The sequence below is a fragment of the Engystomops pustulosus genome, chromosome 5, assembly GCF_040894005.1.
Source record: "Engystomops pustulosus chromosome 5, aEngPut4.maternal, whole genome shotgun sequence".
In the NCBI taxonomy this organism is placed as follows: Eukaryota; Metazoa; Chordata; class Amphibia; order Anura; family Leptodactylidae; genus Engystomops; species Engystomops pustulosus.
This window is the reverse complement of record NC_092415.1, coordinates 204,886,393-204,911,846: the sequence shown is the minus strand read 5'-3', so window position 1 is coordinate 204,911,846 and position 25,454 is coordinate 204,886,393. Positions and strand designations below refer to the sequence as shown.

Below are 25,454 nucleotides of genomic sequence, written 5' to 3'. Positions count from 1 at the left end.
ACTACATACATATTATACGCCACCACTAGGGGGAGATCACTACATACAGATTATACACCACCACTAGGGGGAGATCACTACATACAGATTATACACCACCACTAGGAGGAGATCACTACATACAGATTATACACCACCACTAGGGGGAGATCACTACATCCTGATTATACACCACCACTAGGAGGAGATCACTACATACACATTATACACCACCACTAGGGGGAGATCACTACATACAGATTATACACCACCACTAGGGGGAGATCACTACATACAGATTATACACCACCACTAGGGGGAGATCACTACATACAGATTATACACCACCACTAGGGGGAGATCACTACATACAGATTATACACCACCACTAGGGGGGGATCACTACATACAGATTATACAAACCCACTATGGGGAGGTCACTACATACAGATTATACACCACCACTAGGGGGAGCCCACTACATACAGATTATACACCACCACTAGGGGGAGATCACTACATACAGATTATACACCACCACTAGGAGGAGATCACTACATACACATTATACACCACCACTAGGGGGAGGTCACTACATACAGATTATACACCACCACTAGGGGGAGATCACTACATACAGATTATACACCACCACTAGGAGGAGATCACTACATACACATTATACACCACCACTAGGAGGAGATCACTACATACACATTATACACCACCACTAGGGGGAGATCACTACATACAGATTGTACACCACCACTAGGGGGAGATCACTACATACAGATTATACACCACTACTAGGGGGAGATCACTACATACATATTATACACCACCACTAGGGGGAGATCACTACATACAGATTATACACCACCACTAGGGGGAGCTCACTATATACAGATTATACACCACCACTAGGGGGAGCTCACTATATACATATTATACACCACCACTAGGAGGAGATCACTACATACAGATTATACACCACCACTAGGGGGAGATCACTACATACAGATTATACATCACCACTAGGAGGAGCTCACTATATACATATTATACACCACCACTAGGAGGAGATCACTACATACAGATTATACACCACCACTAGGGGGAGATCACTACATACAGATTATACACCACCACTAGGGGGAGATCACTACATACAGATTATACACCACCACTAGGAGGAGATCACTACATACATATTATACACCACCACTAGGAGGAGATCACTACATACAGATTATACACCACCACTAGGGGGAGATCAATACATACAGATTATACACCACCACTAGGGGGAGATCACTACATACAGATTATACACCACCACTAGGAGGAGATCACTACATACATATTATACACCACCACTAGGGGGAGATCACTACATACAGATTATACACCACCACTAGGGGGAGATCACTACATACAGATTATACACCACCACTAGGAGGAGATCACTACATACAGATTATACACCACCACTAGGGGGAGATCACTACATACAGATTATACACCACCACTAAGGGGAGATCACCACATCCTGATTATACACCACCACTAGGAGGAAATCACTACATACACATTATACACCACCACTAGGGGGAGATCACTACATACAGATTATACACCACCACTAGGAGGAGATCACTACATACAGATTATACACCACCACTAGGAGGAGATCACTACATACAGATTATACACCACCACTAGGGGGAGATCACTACATACAGATTATACACCACCACTAGGGGGAGATCACTACATACAGATTATACACCACCACTAGGGGGAGATCACTACATACAGATTATACACCACCACTAGGGGGAGATCACTACATCCTGATTATACACCACCACTAGGAGGAGATCACTACATACACATTATACACCACCACTAGGAGGAGATCACTACATACAGATTATACACCACCACTAGGGGGAGATCACTACATCCTGATTATACACCACCACTAGGAGGAGATCACTACATACACATTATACAGCACCACTAGGGGGAGATCACTGCATACAGATTATACACCACCACTAGGGGGAGGTCACTACATACAGATTATACACCACCACTAGGGGGAGATCACTACATACAGATTATACACCACCACTAGGAGGAGATCACTACATACAGATTATACACCACCACTAGGAGGAGATCACTACATACACATTATACACCACCACTAGGAGGAGATCACTACATACAGATTATACACCCCCACTAGGGGGAGATCACTACATACAGATTATACACCACCACTAGGAGGAGATCACTACATACAGATTATACACCACCACTAGGAGGAGATCACTACATACAGATTATACACCACCACTAGGAGGAGATCACTACATACACATTATACACCACCACTAGGGGGAGGTCACTACATACAGATTATACACCACCACTAGGAGGAGATCACTACATACACATTATACACCACCACTAGGGGGAGGTCACTACATACAGATTATACACCACCACTAGGGGGAGATCACTACATACAGATTATACACCACCACTAGGAGGAGATCACTACATACACATTATACACCACCACTAGGGGGAGGTCACTACATACAGATTATACACCACCACTAGGAGGAGCTCACTACATACACATTATACACCACCACTAGGAGGAGATCACTACATACAGATTATACACCACCACTAGGAGGAGATCACTACATACAGATTATACACCACCACTAGGGGGAGATCACTACATACAGATTATACACCACCACTAGGAGGAGCTCACTACATACACATTATACACCACCACTAGGAGGAGATCACTACATACAGATTATACATCACCACTAGGGGGAGATCACTACATACAGATTATACACCACCACTAGGAGGAGATCACTACATACAGATTATACATCACCACTAGGGGGAGATCACTACATACAGATTATACATCACCACTAGGGGGAGCTCACTACATACAGATTATACACCACCACTAGGGGGAGCTCACTACATACAGATTATACACCACCACTAGGAGGAGATCACTACATACAGATTATACACCACCACTAGGGGGAGATCACTACATACAGATTATACACCACCACTAGGGGGAGATCACTACATACAGATTATACACCACCACTAGGGGGAGCTCACTACATACAGATTATACACCACCACTAGGAGGAGATCACTACATACACATTATACACCACCACTAGGGGGAGATCACTACATACACATTATACACCACCACTAGGGGGAGCTCACTACATACAGATTATACACCACCACTAGGAGGAGCACACTACATACAGATTATACACCACCACTAGGAGGAGATCACTACATACAGATTATACACCACCACTAGGGGGAGCTCACTACATACAGATTATACACCACCACTAGGAGGAGCACACTACATACAGATTATACATCACCACTAGGAGGAGATCACTACATACACATTATACACCACCACTAGGGGGAGGTCACTACATACAGATTATACACCACCACAGCACTTCCCTGTAGTCAGTCCCCCACATGCAATATATTATTAATAATAATAATTCCATTATTTATATAGCGCACACAGATCATGTAGCGCTGCACAGAACTTATCAGACCGGTCCCTGTGCCCAATGAGGCTCACAATCTAATCATCCTACCTGTATGTTTTGGAGTGTGGGAGGAAACCAGAGGACCCGGAGGAAACCCACACAAACATGGAGAGAACATACAAAGTCTTTGCAGATGTGTTTTTGTATATCCTATCAGAACAGAACAGGAGGGGCCATAGTCAGGGCAATGAGTTACAAAGTATAAAAATTTTTCAATTATAAAAAATAAAAACATATTGGGGCAGATTTATAAAGTGTCTGAAAGTCAGAATATTTCCAATTGCCCATGGCAACCAATCACAGCTCCCCTTTAAAATATTCATGAGCACTGGTCAAATGAAGAAGCTGTGATTGGTTGCCATGGGCAACTGGAAATATTCTGACATTCAGACTGCTTGATAAATCTGCCACATTATATCCAGTGACAGGATGAGACAATGGGGCTCATTTACTAAGGGTGAGCGGACCGCATTTTATTCGGGTTTCCCGGCGATTTCCGTGTAGCGCTGCATTTAACTGGAGTTTTTGGTGCACGTGATTGGATTTTGGCACATCGGCGCCAGCTTTCACGTGACACAAATCGGGGGGGGGGGGGGGCATTGGACGATCCGACAGATTCGGACAACGCGCAAGATTTAACATCGCAAATTGTGTTGCAAGACAATGCACTTACAAGCACCAGGAAGAAGAAGGTGAACTCCGGCGGACCTGAGCGGGGAAGTGACACATGCAGGATATCGGGCGCAGGATCTTAGTGACTCCCCGCACAGCGCATTATACACGGACAATGCACTTACATGCACCAGGAAGAAGAAGGTGAACTCCAGGGACCTGAGCGGGGAAGTGACAGATGCAGGATATCGGACGCATGATCTTAGTGACTCCCCGCACAGCGCGTTATACACGGACAATGCACTTACATGCACCAGGAAGAAGAAGGTGAACTCCGGGGACCTGAGCGGGGAAGTGACACGTGCAGGATATTGGGTGCAGGATCTTAGTGAATCGCGTCGGACTTCATCTTCGTCGGACCGTCCGTATCAGGGATTGCAACAGGAGAGGGTAAGTAAATGTGCCCCAACGAGTTTCACATGCTCTGTAGGACCTGTCATGTATGACCTATAGGAATTGTAGGACCTGACCTTTAGGACCTGTCCTGTAGGACCTGTCCTTTGTAGGACGTCTCCTCATATAACTTTCCATTCATTGAATAAATGGGGCGCAATGTAATACTTCATTTCTCCTCTGGGGGAGCTGTAGGGAAACTAGCAGATTACAGTTGATCCCTGGAGGTCTCAGCAGGAAAATACCAGATTTATCAAGCAGTCTGAAAGTCAGAATATTTCCAATTGCCCATGGCAACCAATCACAGCTCCCCTTTAAAATATTCATGAGCACTGGTGAAATGAAAGCTGAGCTGTGATTGGTTGCCATGGGCAACTGGAAATATTCTGACTTTCAGACTGCTTGATAAATATGCCCTATTGTATCTAAGTGTCATAGAACCCCTCTAATAGGGAGACTCCAGATTAAAGAACTTGTTAAAGTTCTTTTAATTTTATAGTTATAGTAAAAATGTTTTTTAATTTAATTAAAGTAATATATTCCTGAAAAAAACATAGTATCCGGGAGCTGGCAAGTCCTTCTACCAAATACCCAGTGACATAGTGATACATCACTTACATCTCTTGCTTTGGAGGACTTGTTTTATATTAAATAGTTTGGTCACAATGTAATACTTCATTCCTCCTGTGGGGGAGCTGTAGGGAAATTATATACTTACAACCACATTGCTCATAATACGTAATACCCATACAATCATACAAGATGTATCTCATGCTTTGGAGAACCTGTTCTAGATCGCCAATCCATCAATATGTAGGGACACAATGTAATACTTCATTTCTCCTCTGGGGGAGCTGCAGGGAAATTAAATTATCAATGCCAGTTTACAGGATCACAGCGGATCTCTGGGGGTCTTAACTGGAGGATACATTGTATCAATCCTTAGTTCCATTATCAAATATTTGTTTTATTGTTTGCTAATTCCATTTGCAAACAGAGTTTGTCCCAAGTGGAGAGCCCCTTTAAGTGTGACTTTTATGGTACAAACGTCTCTATGTATTTGTCTTATATACTGTGTCCATAGCTGTACATCCCGGATCAGGATGGTTCCTATGACCCGTCACTGGTTCTATACTATTCCAGTAGTATACGGCGACTCCGCTCTATGTCCAATCGCACAGGGACAGATCAGCCTTCAGGCAATCTGTATTTCCCATTTCTCTATAGCCCCGCCCACTATTAACCCTCCGGGTGTGGACGTAGCAGGAGATTCCTGGGCTTCGAGGGAGTGTCCACCCCCCCTGATAATGATGAGCTTAGTGGAGGAATGCACCTTGGCTATTCATATGCAGATGAGTGGGCGTGGCCAGGTGTGTCCAGGTGTGTATATAACGCTCAGGTGAGCTGCGCCAGGTTACCGGCTCACAGCACAATCCTATCCCTGGCACCGGAGAGAAGGTGAGTGCCTGGCGTTGAACTTTCTCATTCTTCTGGGTACTTAGCATTGAGTTACTTCACTTCTCGGCGATCCGATACAAAGACGCTTCTATCCCTCTCCTGGTTACGTTAATTCCCCGTTACCATGGAGACCATACCTTTTAATTAGCGCAGTATTATATTTACCCAGCAGCAGGTGCGTTCACGGCTCGGGATGCCCGGAATTTGCTGCCGCTGCCAAGAAGGAAATTGTGCATCGCTATTAAGTCCTTGAGGCGTCCACCTCCGATAATTGGATGTTCTCTCTAGTTAGATCTGTTCCGGGGAAAGCTGGGTGATGACTGATAAGACATGTCACTCAATCGTATATTTCTATTACATTGAAAACTTGGCAGATTTGCCATTTAGGGGTCTGGAAAAGCTGGGTGATGTTCACTATATGAAATGTAATGGCTGTCACCCAGCTTTCCCTGACTGTCAATTACTCTGTTATATACTTATTTAGCAACAGAGAGCTCTGGAAAAGTTGGGTGGCATTGTGATGCTTGTTGTAGGAGGACATTTACAGATTGTAAGTCAGGAATCTGGAAGAACTGGGTGACAATTTCTGTGGTGGATGTCATCGTGACTATCCCTCGGGCAGTTGTCACCCAACTTTGCAATGCCCCTGAGGTATATTCTCATTGCACTGTGTCACTAAAGAAATTAGCCTTTTAGGAGCCTGTAAAAGTTGGGTAACCACCGGTATATGAGCTCTATAACTGTGACCCAACTTTCCTAGGCTCCTGACTTCCCATTATACCACACTGGATGGGTGACTGTTCCTATGGATAATCAAATGTTATCACTCAGCTTTTCTAGGATCATGTCCATTATCACTGCATAACGAGACATATTTGTCATGCAGAGATCTGAGAAAGCTGGATTAGTCAACCTAGTATATTAGACACATATACAATCAAACAAGCAGTGGTAATAACATCATAGAAGATTTTATTGTTAGATTCATTATATTGTGTCACTCGTATTTGTCATGTAGGTTCCTTGTAATATTTTGTCAGGATTGAAATTTTATGGCTATAGGCTGCTATGGATTCCTTGGGGGCGGGGTTAGCATATCTATCTTCCTCATGGGCAGGGCCAAAGTGAACCTTCTATCAGGATCAGTGATATCGGGTGGTAGGTGGATCAATAGGACGTAAGGATAGCCCTTTTAAGGGCTAATCCTCACGTCCCGCAATGATTTGAAAACTTTTATTGCCCCAATATTAAAATTTTCTTATGCGGCTACTGGGGCGTGGAGTAGCCGCATCTGAGGTTACACGAGGCGGCTACTCCACGCCCCGGTAGCCTCTTTTCTCCTCCTACCAAAAATCTTCGGCGCGCAGCTACGAGGAGCTGCGCGCCCTCGTCCGGCACATCTGCTGTCTGCGCATGCGCAGAACAGCAGGCTTGCGCCTGTGCAGCTCCGACTCCGTAGCAGTGACCGCGCAGGCGCTGACAGCAGATGTGCCGGACGAGGGCGCGCAGCTCCTCGTAGCTGCGCGCCGAAGATGCGGCTACTCCACGCCCCAGTAGCTGCATAAGAAAATTTTAATATTGGGGCAATAAAAGTTTTCAAAACATTGCGGGACGTGAGGATTAGCCCTTAAAAGGTCTCTCCTCACGTCCTATTGATCCACCTACCACCCGATCTACCTTTATAGGTAGTTTCGTGGTGGTAGGTTCCCTTTAAGAAAAATTTTGATATTAGTCCCTATCTATGCAGGTTTTTCCCAATACAGTTTCATAACCATATTGGAAAATCATAGATCTTTACCACTTCTTGTGAAAGGGATTTGTTTTGAATCATTCCTCTTAGCTTAATTGGCTCCGCCCATGAGGAAGCAATGTGGAAGCTGTGCCTTCCGATTAGAATCGAAACATTCCCGATGCTGTTCATATCCCCAAACTTTCATGACCTAACCTAAAAGCGCCACCCTTTCTTATAGGTTAGGAGAGCACTTCCACAAAATTTCCCCTCCCACCTTAGTTTGCTCCGCCCACGAGGAATCAGTATGAGTCTAAATGGAGTTAAACCTTATGATTTTGATCAGTACGACCCACATAGTGACCAGAATATGATAAAATAGATGCCTCCCCCATGAAGAGTACAGGTCCAGCTGACTCCTCCATGCTGACTGTCTCCTATCTGTGTGTTTGTCTTCTCAGCAATCATCATGGAGACTACACTCAAGTCTGTGCTTTTCCTCATTGTCGCTACCTCCTTCTCTCTGGCCAAAGACGCGACCCCCAAAACAAAGACTGAAACCGTCAAACCTCAGACTCTCTCCAGAGGTAAAATATGTGACGTCTAGTCTGTTTTATGTTTACCTAGATGTAGCAGAGCTGACTGGGTCACCCAAAATGCAAAGGGTTAATTAAAATCAAGAGACCACAAATCAATCAGTGGATTCTCTTGTTCCTTCATAGAAAGGGGTGTTTGATGCAGAGAACCCCTTTAAGATGTGTTATATGTGACTAAACTGCAATACCAAACACGGCCAACAGCCAAGGGGGGGGCGCTGTTTATCGCACATAACATCCTAGTTTGGGATCTGATTGGTAGAGAAACCCTTTAAGATGTGTTATATGCGACTAAACTGCAATACCGAACACAGCCAACAGCCAAGGGGGGCGCTGTTTATCGCACAAAACATCCTAGTTTGGGATCTGATTGGTAGAGAACCCCTTTAAGATGTGTTATATGTGACTAAACTGCAATACCAAACACGGCCAACAGCCAAGGGGGGCGCTGTGTATCTAGTTTGGGATCTGTTTGGTAGAGGACTCCTTTATGTCTCGGTTAACACTACGTGATCTCTCCCTACAGGGTGGGGCGACAACCTGGACTGGGTTCAGACGTACGAGGAAGCTCTGTTCAAAGCCAAGACCGGGTCAGTATCACAGTCATAGGAGAGGAGCTCCTAGATGTAGGGCGCCACCTAGCGTAACATTATCATAAGATAGAATTACAGATGGATACAAAAGCTGCAAACATAGAAATCAGTCGTCATCCAGTCACATGGAGGAAAGCTGCGGCTGAATGTTTCCATTTTATGTATTCTTTAAATAATTTTTTGACTTTCTGTAGGGAGCTCCTATCGTAATTTAACCATTTATTGTCGCGTCATTTGTTTTTTTTTTTCCTGATTTTGAACTTGTATCTGACTTTTTGTCACAGAAACAAACCCCTGATAGTGATAAACCACAGAGAGGATTGTCCCCACTCCCAAGGTAAGAGGATGTGATATACAGTGTATACTATCCCCTATGTGACTGTGCAGGTCAGAGGTCAAACATCAACCCTGTAAACTGGTTGTGTGTTGGGTTATTATAACGTTTTCTTAGGATTTCTATTATTATTATGTTATGAAATGTTAGATAAAACCTCGTACAGAACATGGTAGAAAGAGTAAGCGAGAGTCTATACACGTGGAAAAGAATAAAACATGAATAAACAATACAAAAGAGGGATGTCTAAAGTCTATAGTAACATATATACAGCTATATGTGTCATATATATATACAGCTATATGTGTCATATATATATATACAGCTATATGTGTCACATATATATATACAGCTATATGTGTTATATATATACAGCTATATGTGTCATATATATACAGCTATATGTGTCATATACATACAGCTATATGTGTCATATATATACATACAGCTATATGTGTCATATATATACAGCTATATGTGTTATATATATATATATATACAGCTATATGTGTCATATATATATATATACAGCTATATGTGTCATATATATACAGCTATATGTGTCATATATATATATATACAGCTATATGTGTCATATATATACAGCTATATGTGTCATATATATATATACAGCTATATGTGTCATATATATATATACAGCTATATGTGTCATATATATACAGCTATATGTGTTATATATATACATACAGCTATATGTGTCATATATATACAGCTATATGTGTTATATATATATATATATATATACAGCTATATGTGTCATATATATATATATATATACAGCTATATGTGTCATATATATATATACAGCTATATGTGTCATATATATACAGCTATATGTGTTATATATATATATATATACAGCTATATGTGTCATATATATACAGCTATATGTGTCATATATATACAGCTATATGTGTCATATATATATATATGTATATACAGCTATATGTGTCATATATATATATATACAGCTATATGTGTCATATATATATATATACAGCTATATGTGTCATATATATATATATACAGCTATATGTGCCATATATATATACAGCTATATGTGTTATATATATACAGCTATATGTGTTATATATACATACAGCTATATGTGTTATATATATATATATATATATACAGCTATATGTGTCATATATATATATATACAGCTATATGTGCCATATATATACAGCTATATGTGTTATATATATATATATACAGCTATATGTGCCATATATATACAGCTATATGTGTTATATATATACAGCTATATGTGTTATATATATATACAGCTATATGTGCCATATATATACAGCTATATGTGCCATATATATACAGCTATATGTGTCATATATATATATATATACAGCTATATGTGCCATATATATACAGCTATATGTGTTATATATATATACAGCTATATGTGTTATATATATATACAGCTATATGTGCCATATATATATATACAGCTATATGTGTCATATATATATATATATACAGCTATATGTGCCATATATATATACAGCTATATGTGTTATATATATATACAGCTATATGTGCCATATATATACAGCTATATGTGTTATATATATATACAGCTATATGTGTTATATATATATATACAGCTATATGTGCCATATATATATACAGCTATATGTGCCATATATATATACAGCTATATGTGCCATATATATACAGCTATATGTGCCATATATATACAGCTATATGTGCCATATATATACAGCTATATGTGCCATATATATACAGCTATATGTGCCATATATATACAGCTATATGTGTCATATATATATATACAGCTATATGTGCCATATATATACAGCTATATGTGTTATATATATATATACAGCTATATGTGTTATATATATATACAGCTATATGTGCCATATATATATATATACAGCTATATGTGTCATATATATATATATACAGTTATATGTGCCATATATATATACAGCTATATGTGTTATATATATATACAGCTATATGTGCCATATATATACCGCTATATGTGTTATATATATATACAGCTATATGTGTTATATATATATATACAGCTATATGTGCCATATATATATACAGCTATATGTGTCATATATATATACAGCTATATGTGCCATATATATATACAGCTATATGTGCCATATATATACAGCTATATGTGCCATATATACAGCTATATGTGTCATATATATACAGCTATATGTGTTATATATATATATACAGCTATATGAGTCATATATATATATACAGCTATATGTGTCATATATATACAGCTATATGAGTCATATATACAGCTATATGAGTCATATATATATACAGCTATATGTGTCATATATATATATACAGCTATATGAGTCATATATATATATACAGCTATATGTGTCATATATATATATACAGCTATATGTGCCATATATATACAGCTATATGTGCCATATATATACAGCTATATGTGTCATATATATATATACAGCTATATGAGTCATATATATATATACAGCTATATGTGTCATATATATATATACAGCTATATGTGCCATATATATACAGCTATATGTGCCATATATATACAGCTATATGTGTCATATATATATACAGCTATATGTGTCATATATATATATACAGCTATATGTGCCATATATATACAGCTATATGTGTCATATATATATACAGCTATATGTGTCATATATATATACAGCTATATGAGTCATATATATATATACAGCTATATGTGTCATATATATATACAGCTATATGAGTCATATATATACAGCTATATGTGCCATATATATACAGCTATATGTGCCATATATATACAGCTATATGTGCCATATATATACAGCTATATGTGTCATATATATATATACAGCTATATGTGTCATATATATATACAGCTATATGAGTCATATATATACAGCTATATGTGCCATATATATACAGCTATATGTGCCATATATATACAGCTATATGTGCCATATATATACAGCTATATGTGTCATATATATATATACAGCTATATGAGTCATATATATACAGCTATATGTGCCATATATATACAGCTATATGAGTCATATATATACAGCTATATGTGCCATATATATACAGCTATATGTGTTATATATATATATATACAGCTATATGTGTTATATATATATACAGCTATATGTGTTATATATGTACAGCTATATGTGTTATATATATACAGCTATATGTGCCATATATATACAGCTATATGTGTTATATATATATACAGCTATATGTGCCATATATATATACAGCTATATGTGTTATATATGTACAGCTATAGGTTTTTATGTGTTGTGTTATTTGCATGAGCTGTTTTGACATTATTTGTCCTAAAGGGAAATTCATAAAGTCATAATAATAATGATAATAATAATAATAATAATAATAATGATGATGATGATAATGATAATAATGATAATATTATGTAACACACATGTCTCCTATGATGTGATTCTTCTTGCAGCTCTGAAGAAAGCGTTTGCTGAACACAAGGGAATCCAGAAACTTGCGGAACAATTCATCCTCCTCAACGTTATCGTAAGTCGTGACAAAGAACCTGACCAGATACTAATATGTATAGATCATAACAAAGAGAATAATTATTATACAATTTTCCAATATACTTTCTGTATCAATTCCTCACGGTTTTTGAGATTTTTTGAATAATGAAAAGTTGTAAAAATGTCCAATATAATTTCTGTATTAGTTCCTGTATTAGTGGTTTTCTAGATCTCTGCTTGCTGTGATCATAGAGGAAGCTTCTGTGTTTACTTCCTGTGGATAGAAATCTGACAGGTGCGCGGCTCGTTATATCACACAGGTGCGCGGCTCATTATATCACACAGGTGCGCGGCTCGTTATATCAAACAGGTGCGCGACTCGTTATATCACACAGGTGCACGGCTCATTATATCACACAGGTGCGCGGCTCGTTATATCAAACAGGTGCGCGACTCGTTATATCACACAGGTGCATGGCTCGTTATATCACACAGGTGCGCGGCTCATTATATCACACAGGTGCGCGGCTCGTTATATCAAACAGGTGCGCGACTCGTTATATCACACAGGTGCACGGCTCATTATATCACACAGGTGCGCGGCTCGTTATATCAAACAGGTGCGCGACTCGTTATATCACACAGGTGCACGGCCCGTTATATCAAACAGGTGCGCGGCTCGTTATATCACACAGGTGCACGGCTCGTTATATCACACAGGTGCACGGCCCGTTATATCAAACAGGTGCGCGGCTCGTTATATCACACAGGTGCACGGCCGGTTATATCAAACAGGTGCGCGGCTCGTTATATCACACAGGTGCACGGCCCGTTATATCAAACAGGTGCGCGGCTCGTTATATCACACAGGTGCACGGCCGGTTATATCAAACAGGTGCACGGCTCGTTATATATCACACAGGTGCACGGCTCGTTATATATCACACAGGTGCTCGGCTCGTTATATCACAAAGGTGCTCGGCTCGTTATATCACACAGGTGCACGGGTCGTTATATCACACAGGTGCGCGGCTCGTTATATCACACAGGTGCACGGCTCGTTATATCACACAGGTGCACGGCTCGTTATATCACAAAGGTGCTCGGCTCGTTATATCACACAGGTGCACGGGTCGTTATATCACACAGGTGCGCGGCTCGTTATATCACACAGGTGCACGGCTCGTTATATCACACAGGTGCACGGCTCGTTATATCACACAGGTGCACGGCTCGTTATATCACACAGGTGCACTGCTCGTTATATCACACAGGTGCACGGCTCGTTATATCACACAGGTGCACAGCTCGTTATATCACAAAGGTGCTCGGCTCGTTATATCACACAGGTGCACGGCTCGTTATATCACAAAGGTGCTCGGCTCGTTATATCACACAGGTGCACGGCTCGTTATATCACACAGGTGCGCGGCTGGTTATATCACACAGGTGCGCGGCTCGTTATATCACACAGGTGCACGGCTCGTTATATCACACAGGTGCACGGCTCGTTATATATCACACAGGTGCACGGCTCGTTATATCACACAGGTGCACGGCTCGTTATATCACACAGGTGTACGGCTCGTTATATCACACAGGTGCACAGCTTGTTATATCACACAGGTGCACGGCTTGTTATATCACACAGGTGCACGGCTCGTTATATCACACAGGTGCGCGGCTCGTTATATCACACAGGTGCACGGCTCATTATATATCACACAGGTGCACGGCTCGTTATATATCACACTGGTGCACGGCTCGTTATATCACACTCTTGCACGGCTCGTTATATCACACAGCTGCACGGCCCGTTATATCACACAGGTGCGCGGCTCGTTATATCACACAGCTCTGATTACTCTCTATGATACTAACGAGCAGTGCACCTGTGTGACCCCAGGAAGTAAACATAGAAGTTTTCCATAGAATGACAGCAAGCAGAGATCTAGAAAACTATGAGAAATTGATACAGAAAGTATATTGGAAATTTGTATAACTTTTCATTATTCAAACAATATCAATAACTTGGTGAAATAGGACGAGCCCTTTCAATGTAATTAAAATTTTGACTAAATGTGAGAATGTATGAAAAAAATATTAAATCAATAAACTAACCAGAAGTGACAGAAAATCCCTTAAAATAAATTGCTTTATAAAGCAAATAATAATGGGAATCATTAAATCTTATTATTTCATAGAATTATAAATATATATAGATATTTTAATTTATTCTTTATATTTGAAATATTTATTGTACAGAAATGTACGTTGGATATTTGCTTATCGTATTTTGTTTCCCTCTTCTTTTGTAATATTTGAAATCATGCAATTTATCTATGTGTCACAGAGACCAAAAAAGTTCTGGCTGGGATTACAATGATAAAATATACAGTTCCGACTTACATACAAATTCAACTTAAGAACAAACCTAAAGACCCTATCTTGTATGTAACCCGGGGACTGCCTGTATACACACAGTATATAATCTATGATTATATATATATATATTCTATTAAGTACATCATTGCTATCACTCTTCATAATATTGAACAGAATATATGAAATGTTTGTTCTGTAAAATATTAATAGTCTTTACAAAAACAAGAAAATATAGAAATATTTGTAATATCAGAAAAAATATAAATATTTCTGATATGACCAGAACCTTTGTGTTGTCTTGTTTTTAGAGTGATCGATAAGGATGATTATTTAGGATACAATTTATGTAACTTGTATATTTTGTGACATGTAATAGATGATTAAAAGGATAATTATATTGATGATCATTATAACACAATGAAAGTTAAAAATGAACATTAAATCCTTTATACCTTATATACTCGAGTATAAGCCTAGTTTTTCAGCACAAAAAAATGTGCTGAAAAACCCAAACTCGGCTTATACTCGAGTCAAAATAATAAATAAATCAAAATTCGCCTTTCTGGCGGCACCTGTAGATCTTCTGTGCGATCCATCCGGTATTGTTGTGCTGCACGACGGGGAAGGGGGGGCTATATACACTGGGGCAGGGTCTGGCAAGCTATATACACTGGGGCAGGGGCTGGCAGGCTATATACACTGGGGCAGGGGCTGGCAAGCTATATACACTGGGGCAGGGGCTGGCAGGCTATATACACTGGGGCAGGGGCTGGCAAGCTATATACACTGGGGCAGGGGATGGCTGGCTATATACACTGGGGCAGGGGATGGCTGGCTATATACACTGTGGCAGGGGCTGGCTGGCTACATACTGGAGAGGCTGTGACCAATGCATTTCCCACCCGCGGCTTATACTCGAGTCAATATGTTTTCCCAATTTTTTGTGGTAAAATTAGGGGCCTCGGCTTATACTCGGGTCGGCTTATACTCGAGTAGATACGGTAATTATTAGATGCCTAGTATATAAATGATATAAAGTTACATAAATAATCTCATGACAAAAAAGTAAAAATTTAGTAATTTTATAAAAAAATGGATAAAAAAATGGACATATTTAAATCACAAATATTTAGAATAAATTATTTTAAAAAATATTTAATGGATGGGGGGTATAGTGGTGTCAGGGCTCTTCTGCAGGGTTAATCCTGGCGTCCTGACACTGTGCACATTGTATCTGGTGACTGTGTGACATATAATGGTCCCCCCCCCCCCCCCAGGTCACAGATAAGGATCATGTTCTCTCCCTGTTACAATGACTGGAGCCGCTTTATACTGCAGCAGGTGGATTGTGGGGAAGGGACAAGGACCCAGTTATGTCCAATAGACCAAGACAACAAGACACAGGACGACCTCTGACCTGTCATTATATATATTACTATATTTTAGTTAGAAAGTATTTTTTTCCCATCAGCCCATGAACAAAAGTAATAACTTGACTTTGCGTGAGGTTGTGTATAACAATGCAATAATCTTTACAAATGTTGCAATTAGTCTAACAAGTAACAATAACGGAATTTAATAATAGTCTTAAGTTTAAAACACAAATCATTGTTACAGACTATAAATAAATCCTGTAGTCAGGTCTCGCTCCCTCCCTCCCGTACTTTCTATTATTCAGCCCATTGTAATGGCCAAATATTGTTTCTTTGTGTCTTTCAGTACGACCCCACTGATAAGAACCTCCTTCTGGATGGTCAATACGTACCAAAGGTTGTATTTGTGGGTGAGTAATTTATTCATGAACACTTTATACTTACAATAGTGATTCTGTATTATACCCCAGAGCTGCACTCACTATTCTGCTGCTGGTGCAGTCACTGTGTACATACATGACATTACTTATCCTGTACTGATCCTGAGTTACATCCTGTATTATACCCCAGAGCTGCACTCACTATTCTGCTGGTGGTGCAGACACTGTGTACATACATGACATTACTTATCCTGTACTGATCCTCAGTTACATCCTGTATTATACACCAGAGCTGCACTCACTATTCTGCTGCTGGTGCAGTCACTGTGTACATACATGACATTACTTATCCTGTACTGATCCTGAGTTACATCCTGTATTATACCCCAGAGCTGCACTCACTATTCTGCTGGTGGTGCAGACACTGTGTACATACATGACATTACTTATCCTGTACTGATCCTCAGTTACATCCTGTATTATACACCAGAGCTGCACTCACTATTCTGCTGCTGGTGCAGTCACTGTGTACATACATGACATTACTTATCCTGTACTGATCCTGAGTTACATCCTGTATTATACCCCAGAGCTGCACTCACTATTCTGCTGCTGGTGCAGTCACTGTGTACATACATGACATTACTTATCCTGTACTGATCCTGAGTTACATCCTGTATTATACCCCAGAGCTGCACTCACTATTCTGCTGCTGGTGCAGTCACTGTGTACATACATGACATTACTTATCCTGTACTGATCCTGAGTTACACCCTGTATTATACCCCAGAGCTGCACTCACTATTCTGCTGCTGGTGCAGTCACTGTGTACATACATGACATTACTTATCCTGTACTGATCCTGAGTTACATCCTGTATTATACCCCAGAGCTGCACTCACTACTCTGCTGCTGGTGCAGTCACTGTGTACATACATGACATTACTTATCCTGTACTGATCCTGAGTTACATCCTGTATTATACTCCAGAGCTGCACTCACTATTCTGCTGCTGGTGCAGTCACTGTGTACATACATGACATTACTTATCCTGTACTGATCCTGAGTTACATCCTGTATTATAGCCCAGAGCTGCACTCACTCTTCTGCAGCTGGTGCAGTCACTGTGTACATACATGACATTACTTATCCTGTACTGATCCTGAGTTACATCCTGTATTATACCCCAGAGCTGCACTCACTATTCTGCTGCTGGTGCAGTCACTGTGTACATACATGACATTACTTATCCTGTACTGATCCTGAGTTACATCCTGTATTATACCCCAGAGCTGCACTCACTACTCTGCTGCTGGTGCAGTCACTGTGTACATACATGACATTACTTATCCTGTACTGATCCTGAGTTACATCCTGTATTATACTCCAGAGCTGCACTCACTATTCTGCTGCTGGTGCAGTCACTGTGTACATACATGACATTACTTATCCTGTACTGATCCTGAGTTACATCCTGTATTATACACCAGAGCTGCACTCACTATTCTGCTGCTGGTGCAGTCACTGTGTACATACATGACATTACTTATCCTGTACTGATCCTGAGTTACATCCTGTATTATACTCCAGAGCTGCACTCACTATTCTGCTGCTGGTGCAGTCACTGTGTACATACATGACATTACTTATCCTGTACTGATCCTGAGTTACATCCTGTATTATAGCCCAGAGCTGCACTCACTCTTCTGCAGCTGGTGCAGTCACTGTGTACATACATGACATTACTTATCCTGTACTGATCCTGAGTTACATCCTGTATTATACCCCAGAGCTGCACTCACTATTCTGCTGCTGGTGCAGTCACTGTGTACATACATGACATTACTTATCCTGTACTGATACTGAGCTGAAATCACTATCAAAATGATTTTTTATTCTCTTTTACAGATCCCTCCCTTGTAGTTAGAGCAGATATTCCCGGAAAATATTCCAACCACCGTTACACATATGAGCCGACTGACATTGATCTGCGTAAGTAGCAATTCCATCATTTATTAGTATAAAGAGTTTCTTTTAGGACAAATCCTCCATTGAAAGATTATCTTCACCTGCAGTTGCCACTAGGTGGCGCTCCTCACACGGATAACAACAAATGAGCACAATATTTTGTATTGTTTAGCATAAATTGGAAATACAGATAATATAATGATCCAGTTCATCTACTGGAGCCCATGAGAGATACCAGACGTTAGAGATACCACCATATAACCTCAATTAGGCACCTTAGAATAATACATTTAAATCATTACAAACCTAAGATTTCCCCCTTGTAATTATAAGTTGAAAAGGAGAATATTTTACAGACAGGACAAAGAAGCTTCTTTATTATTTCCTCTGCTGAAAAAATTAAAATGACAAATTCCAAAACTAAAAAGTCAATAAAAAATACAACGGCTGCACCTAGAGGATGATAGGGGGATTGCAGGCTGCAGAATCAGATTTGACTGTATCTAATTATATGCTGTTAATATTGATAACTTTGTATCAAAGATGTAAAGATGTAATTCTGAGCCGACAATTGGATCATGTAGAGATCTTAAAGGCCACTTGTTCTGGCACAAACCCCTTTAATTTTATTTTTTCCTTCTAATTTACTGTTCATTTCTTATTTTCTTCTTCTTTTTGCTTCCAGTTTACGAGAACATGAAGAAAGCCCTGAAACTCCTGAAGACGGAGCTGTAGTGCAGACCTCGATGATTCCCCGTATGGTTGTGTCACGCGTGTCGCCGCGTCTGAAGGATTCGCTGTTTTTATAATATGTGTAACGTCTCTTGAGCCTTTTTTTAATAAATCTCCTCTGTGTATTTATGACGTGTTTTATGGTGTCGCCTGCGTTAATCATTACCTGTGTATAAGGAGGGCGGAGGCTTGGGAGGTGAAAGGTCGTCATACAGGTCTGTCCAGAAGTATTCACACCCCAATAATTAGTGCTTCCTTATTTTCACCTCTAAGAAACTGAAATTCTCCAAATTATTCAGCTTTTACTAAGCTCCGTGTGATAGAGACGACTTGTGGGGGTGAATACTTTTCCATCTATGTTCAAAAATGTAAAGGGATCATAAATATACGGCCCCCCCATAAACTTGTGTCGTAGCTGCCTGTAGGTTGTGTCTCTGGTATCGCCAATAAACTTCATTATAGTGAATTAAGATGAGCTGTAATACCACACACAACCTGCCAACAGGAGGGGCGCTGTTTTTTATTTAAGGATATGGGAAAATTCTCTGAACATCCCCTTTAACATAAAGATATACAGGGGGTAACAAAAAGGACGGAACGTTGGAATATTTCTAGAAATTCATGTTTCAAATACTTTTCAAAGATGTATCCAATGGCATCAAACTCCGCCCCTGCCATTTACCTAAAAAATTTAAAGGGTAGATTGACATTCCATTATTACAGATTCACATTCCCAGGAAAGATTACATTGATTTGACCTATTTTTTTTCAATTTCGGTGACAGATGTTGCCGAAATCAGCAAAACATTGAAATGTGTGCAAAAAGGGGATATTTTGATAAATTCAGCTCCAAAATCTGAAAAAAATTTATGTAATGTTTTTCTAAAATCGCCAATGTTGTCAAATCCCGGCAGTTAATGTAGAGCATTTGTTATTTGAAGGATGTAGTCAAGGATCATCATCTTCAAAAAGGGAGGAGACCTAATCAAGCTCCCGATGTGTGAGAGGGAGGGACTAACATTACACCAGCCCCCAATGTGTGAGAGGCGGGGACTCACATTACACCAGCATCCGATGTGTGAGAGGCGGGGACTCACATTACACCAGCCCCCGATGTGTGAGAGGAGGGGACTCACATTACACCAGCCCCCGATGTGTGAGAGGAGGGGACTCACATTACACCAGCCCCCGATGTGTGAGAGGTGGAGACTCACATTACACCAGCCCCTGATGTGTGAGAGGTGGGGACTCACATTACACCAGCCCCCAATGTGTGAGAGGCGGGGACTCACATTACACCAGCCCCCAATGTGTGAGAGGTGGGGACTCACATTACACCAGCCCCCGATGTGTGAGAGGTGGGGACTCACATTACACCAGCCCCCGATGTGTGAGAGGAGGGGACTCACATTACACCAGCCCCTGATGTGTGAGAGGCGGGGACTCACATTACACCAGCCCCTTATGTGTGAGAGGTGGGGACTCACATTACACCAGCCCCCGATGTGTGAGAGGCGGGACTTACATTACATGAACCCCCGATGTGTGAGAGGCGTGGACTCACATTACACCAGCCCCCGATGTGTGAGAGGCGTGGACTCACATTACACCAGCCCCCGATGTGTGAGAGGCGGGGACTCACATTACACCAGACCCTGATGTGTGAGAGGCGGGACTTACATTACATGAACCCCCGATGTGTGAGAGGCGTGGACTCACATTACACCAGCCCCCGATGTGTGAGAGACGGGGACTCACATTACACCAGCCCCCGATGTGTGAGAGGCCAAGACTCACATTACACCAGCCCCCAATGTGTGAGAGGCGGGGACTCACATTACACCAGCCCCCGGTGTGTGAGAGGCGGGGACTCACATTACACCAGCCCCCGATGTGTGAGAGGCGGGACTTACATTACATGAACCCCTGATGTGTGAGAGGTGGGGACTCACATTACACCAGCCCCCGATGTGTGAGAGGCGTGGACTCACATTACACCAGCCCCCAATGTGTGAGAGGCGGGACTCACATTACACCAGCCCTCGGTGTGTGAGAGGCGGGACTCACATTACACCAGCCCCCAATGTGTGAGAGGCGGGGACTCACATTACACCAGCCCCCGATGTGTGAGAGGCGGGGACTCACATTACACCAGCCCCCGGTGTGTGAGAGGCGGGGACTCACATTACACCAGCCCCCGATGTGTGAGAGGAGGGGACTCACATTACACCAGCCCCCGATGTGTGAGAGGTGGGGACTCACATTACACCAGCCCCCGATGTGTGAGAGGCGGGGACTCACATTACACCATCCCCCGATGTGTGAGAGGCGGGGACTCACATTACACCAGACCCCGATGTGTGAGAGGCGGGGAATCACATTACACCAGCCCCCGATGTGTGAGAGGCGGGGACTCACATTACACCAGCCCCTGATGTGTGAGAGGAGGGGACTCACATTACACCAGTGGGGAATATAGCAACAAACTCCGTCATTTCCGATTTGGTCTAAAGATCAGAAGAGGTGGAGTTTGCGCCCATATTCGTTAAGAGTCCGGAGCTTCTTAGTGAATATGGATGCAGGACCAGCCCCCGCGTCTAAATGAATTCCAGTCCATTGTGTCATTTTATTTTTGATAGTCAGCCCTGATTTGTATTATCTGAGGGCGTCCAAACATTTACCCCCTGCAGCTGCCGTAGGATTAGATGATCCCTCCTGTAGCCAAGCTAACTCCTTTATACAGCAATTTCCACTTTAGCTCCTCAGGGGCGGACCCAAGCATAGGACCTCCCCCTCGGATGCACTTATAGTTTTCAATTTCTAAATCTGACCCTAGATGCTACAATGACACCATAGTATATAAACCTAATGAAAAACACAAAAACACAAGTTTCTTTTCTTAATTTTTTTTACCAGTCATTTTTCCAGTGCAAATCAAGATCAATTCTGTAACTAAAAAACGAAATTCATATTCACAGCATTAAAACCTGACAGGTCATAGTAATATGCGAAGATAAAAAACTAAAATACATCAAAAGACACAAAAATAATAATTGTAGAAAGATAATGCTGGAAAAAAATGGAGTGAGGTCAGGGGTCAGTAGTGAGGTCAGGGGTCAGTAGTGAGGTCAGGGGTCAGTAGCGAGGAGGATTTTGTGTTCCCTTCTGACCCATGTACTGTATGAATGAATGACTGCTCCTCTGCCTGGAGATCCATCCCATGCACTAGGGGGAGAGGTCTCAGACATCTCCTGACAATGCTGGGAGTTGTAGTCTGGATGCCACTGATCTAGGATACCCATTCACACATTTACAAATGTGACGCATAATTAATTTGTAACAATTATGCAAACAAGTGTCGCTCATCCTTCCTTATTCTGAAACTTCAGAAATAATTTACTTCCTACCATTAGAGGGCGATCTTTGTATAATTTGTTAGATGATGTTGGCTATAGGTCGCCCTCTAGTGGCAGCAGCATGTAGTTAATATTTAAAGCCTTATATGGAGAAGCAGCGGCTGCCGTATACTGAAAAAATTGGAGCATTTTCCTTCTATAAATATTAAGGCTCAAAGACTAAATGTAGCCAAAAAAAGTTTAATGGGAACCTGTCAGCAGATTTGACCATACAGACAGCAGCCAATGTTATGTATTGTCCCTGGAGTGATGTGTAATCAGACCTCACACTGCTGTGCTCTGTGCTCTCTGCAGCCAGTGTTATGTGTTGTCCCTGGAGAGATGTGTAATCAGACCTCACACTGCTGTGCTCTGTGCTCTCTGCAGCCAATGTTATGTATTGTCCCTGGAGGGATGTGTAATCAGATCTTTGTGTGCGTTATTAGTAACAGCAGGACTGTGATACATTTATCACACATATATTTCAGGGTCTTAGATTTTCCAAAGTTTTCTGTTGGGAATTGCCCCAACACTGCTGTGCTCTTAGATTTTAGTATAAAACTGCACTGTACACTCTGCTCAGTGTAAAAGTTGTACTATGCTTGTGGTTGCCTAATACAGCAGTCACTCAGAGCACAAGGGAGAGCTATGGAGAAGTTAAAATGCAGGGAGTCAACAGCACAGCAGTGTGAGGACAATACCAAGTACAGTTAGATAAGCTACATTCCAGGAATATAAATCCATAGAGCACAGTCCTGCTGCTACTAACAACATACACGAAGGTCTGATTACACATCTCTCCAAGGACAATACCTAACACTGGCTGCACAGAGCACAGCAGTGTGAGGTCTGATTACACCTCTCTCCAGGGACAATACATAACACTGGCTGCAGAGAGCACAGAGCACAGCAGTGTGAGGTCTGATTACACATCTCTCCAGGGACAATACATAACACTGGCTGCAGAGAGCACAGAGCACAGCAGTGTGAGGTCTGATTACACATCTCTCCAGGGACAATACATAACACTGGCTGCAGAGAGCACAGAGCACAGCAGTGTGAGGTCTGATTACACATCTCTCCAGGGACAATACATAACACTGGCTGCAGAGAGCACAGAGCACAGCAGTGTGAGGTCTGATTACACATCTCTCCAGGGACAATACATAACACTGGCTGCAGAGAGCACAGAGCACAGCAGTGTGAGGTCTGATTACACATCTCTCCAGGGACAATACATAACCCTGGCTGCAGAGAGCACAGAGCACAGCAGTGTGAGGTCTGATTACACATCTCTCCAGGGACAATACATAACCCTGGCTGCAGAGAGCACAGAGCACAGCAGTGTGAGGTCTGATTACACATCTCTCCAGGGACAATACATAACACTGGCTGCAGAGAGCACAGAGCACAGCAGTGTGAGGACTGATTACACATCTCTCCAGGGACAATACCTTACACTGGCTGCAGAGAGCACAGAGCACAGCAGTGTGAGGACACCCCCATGCACTTGGAGAAGCTACAATCCTGGAATATAAATCCATACATCATAGTCCTGCTGTTACACAAACAAAAGTTTTGATTACACATCTCTCCAGGGACAACACAAATCTCTGACTGCAGGACTTTTATGGTAAAAAGTTGCTGGCAGATTCCCTTTAAGGATAGATCTCCACATCAAAGTCATATAATGACCAAGTCTTAAAGGGGTAGACCACATTTTAATGGCTTGTGTAGAACTTAAATTATCTGTTTGGACAGATATGGGACATGGGGATGTCTTATTCCTGATACAGCGCCCTCCTCATTCACAGGCCGTGGCAGGTATTACAGCACAACCATATTATAACATATATTATAACCATATTGGAGACCTCCTATACCAGACTGAGTCGGAGAACAAGAGGAACACTTCTTCACATCCTAGACAACCTTAAATTCTTATTGGTCCCCCCCGGCCCCCCCCCTCACCCCCTGCTGCATGTGACACCGGCAGACAGCAATGGAGACAAATCAGGGGTCAATACAATGTAATGACATGAACCCTAAAACTGATACAGATTACAAAGTGTTTTATTATTACAATAATACAAGTAACACAAAAAGTATCATCCCGAAAATATGACAAAGGAAAAGGAAACAATATCATAGTCCTATCTCTACTCATCTACTGCTACAGAGGTCGGGGCGCGCAAAATCATCGCCGGCCCTTTAAATAAGTCTCTAGGAAGGGAGTGAAGCCCCCGAAGTAGCG

General features: G+C 41.4%; 1 protein-coding gene across 1 annotated transcript; it reads left to right on the top strand.

Moving 5' to 3' along the window:
- The first annotated feature begins 6,032 nt into the window (after nucleotides 1–6,032).
- Nucleotides 6,033–19,941, top strand: LOC140134298 (anterior gradient protein 2-A-like). The gene is made up of 8 exons (XM_072154887.1): nucleotides 6,033–6,149; nucleotides 8,340–8,465; nucleotides 9,001–9,064; nucleotides 9,352–9,404; nucleotides 12,931–13,004; nucleotides 17,072–17,135; nucleotides 19,014–19,097; nucleotides 19,759–19,941. The coding sequence occupies exons 2-8, from the start codon at nucleotides 8,348–8,350 to the stop codon at nucleotides 19,806–19,808; spliced, it is 507 nt and encodes a 168-aa protein (XP_072010988.1). The 5' UTR covers nucleotides 6,033–6,149; nucleotides 8,340–8,347; the 3' UTR covers nucleotides 19,809–19,941.
- The last annotated feature ends 5,513 nt before the right edge of the window (nucleotides 19,942–25,454 follow it).

Bases quoted from the DNA above. Each gene is read 5' to 3' on its own strand.
- LOC140134298 (XM_072154887.1), top strand. From the start codon at position 8,348: ATGGAGACTACACTCAAGTCTGTGCTTTTCCTCATTGTCGCTACCTCC. The intron at 8,466-9,000 runs GTAAAATATGTG...CTCTCCCTACAG, and splicing joins ACCTCAGACTCTCTCCAGAG to GGTGGGGCGACAACCTGGAC. The intron at 9,405-12,930 runs GTAAGAGGATGT...TTCTTCTTGCAG, and splicing joins GGATTGTCCCCACTCCCAAG to CTCTGAAGAAAGCGTTTGCT.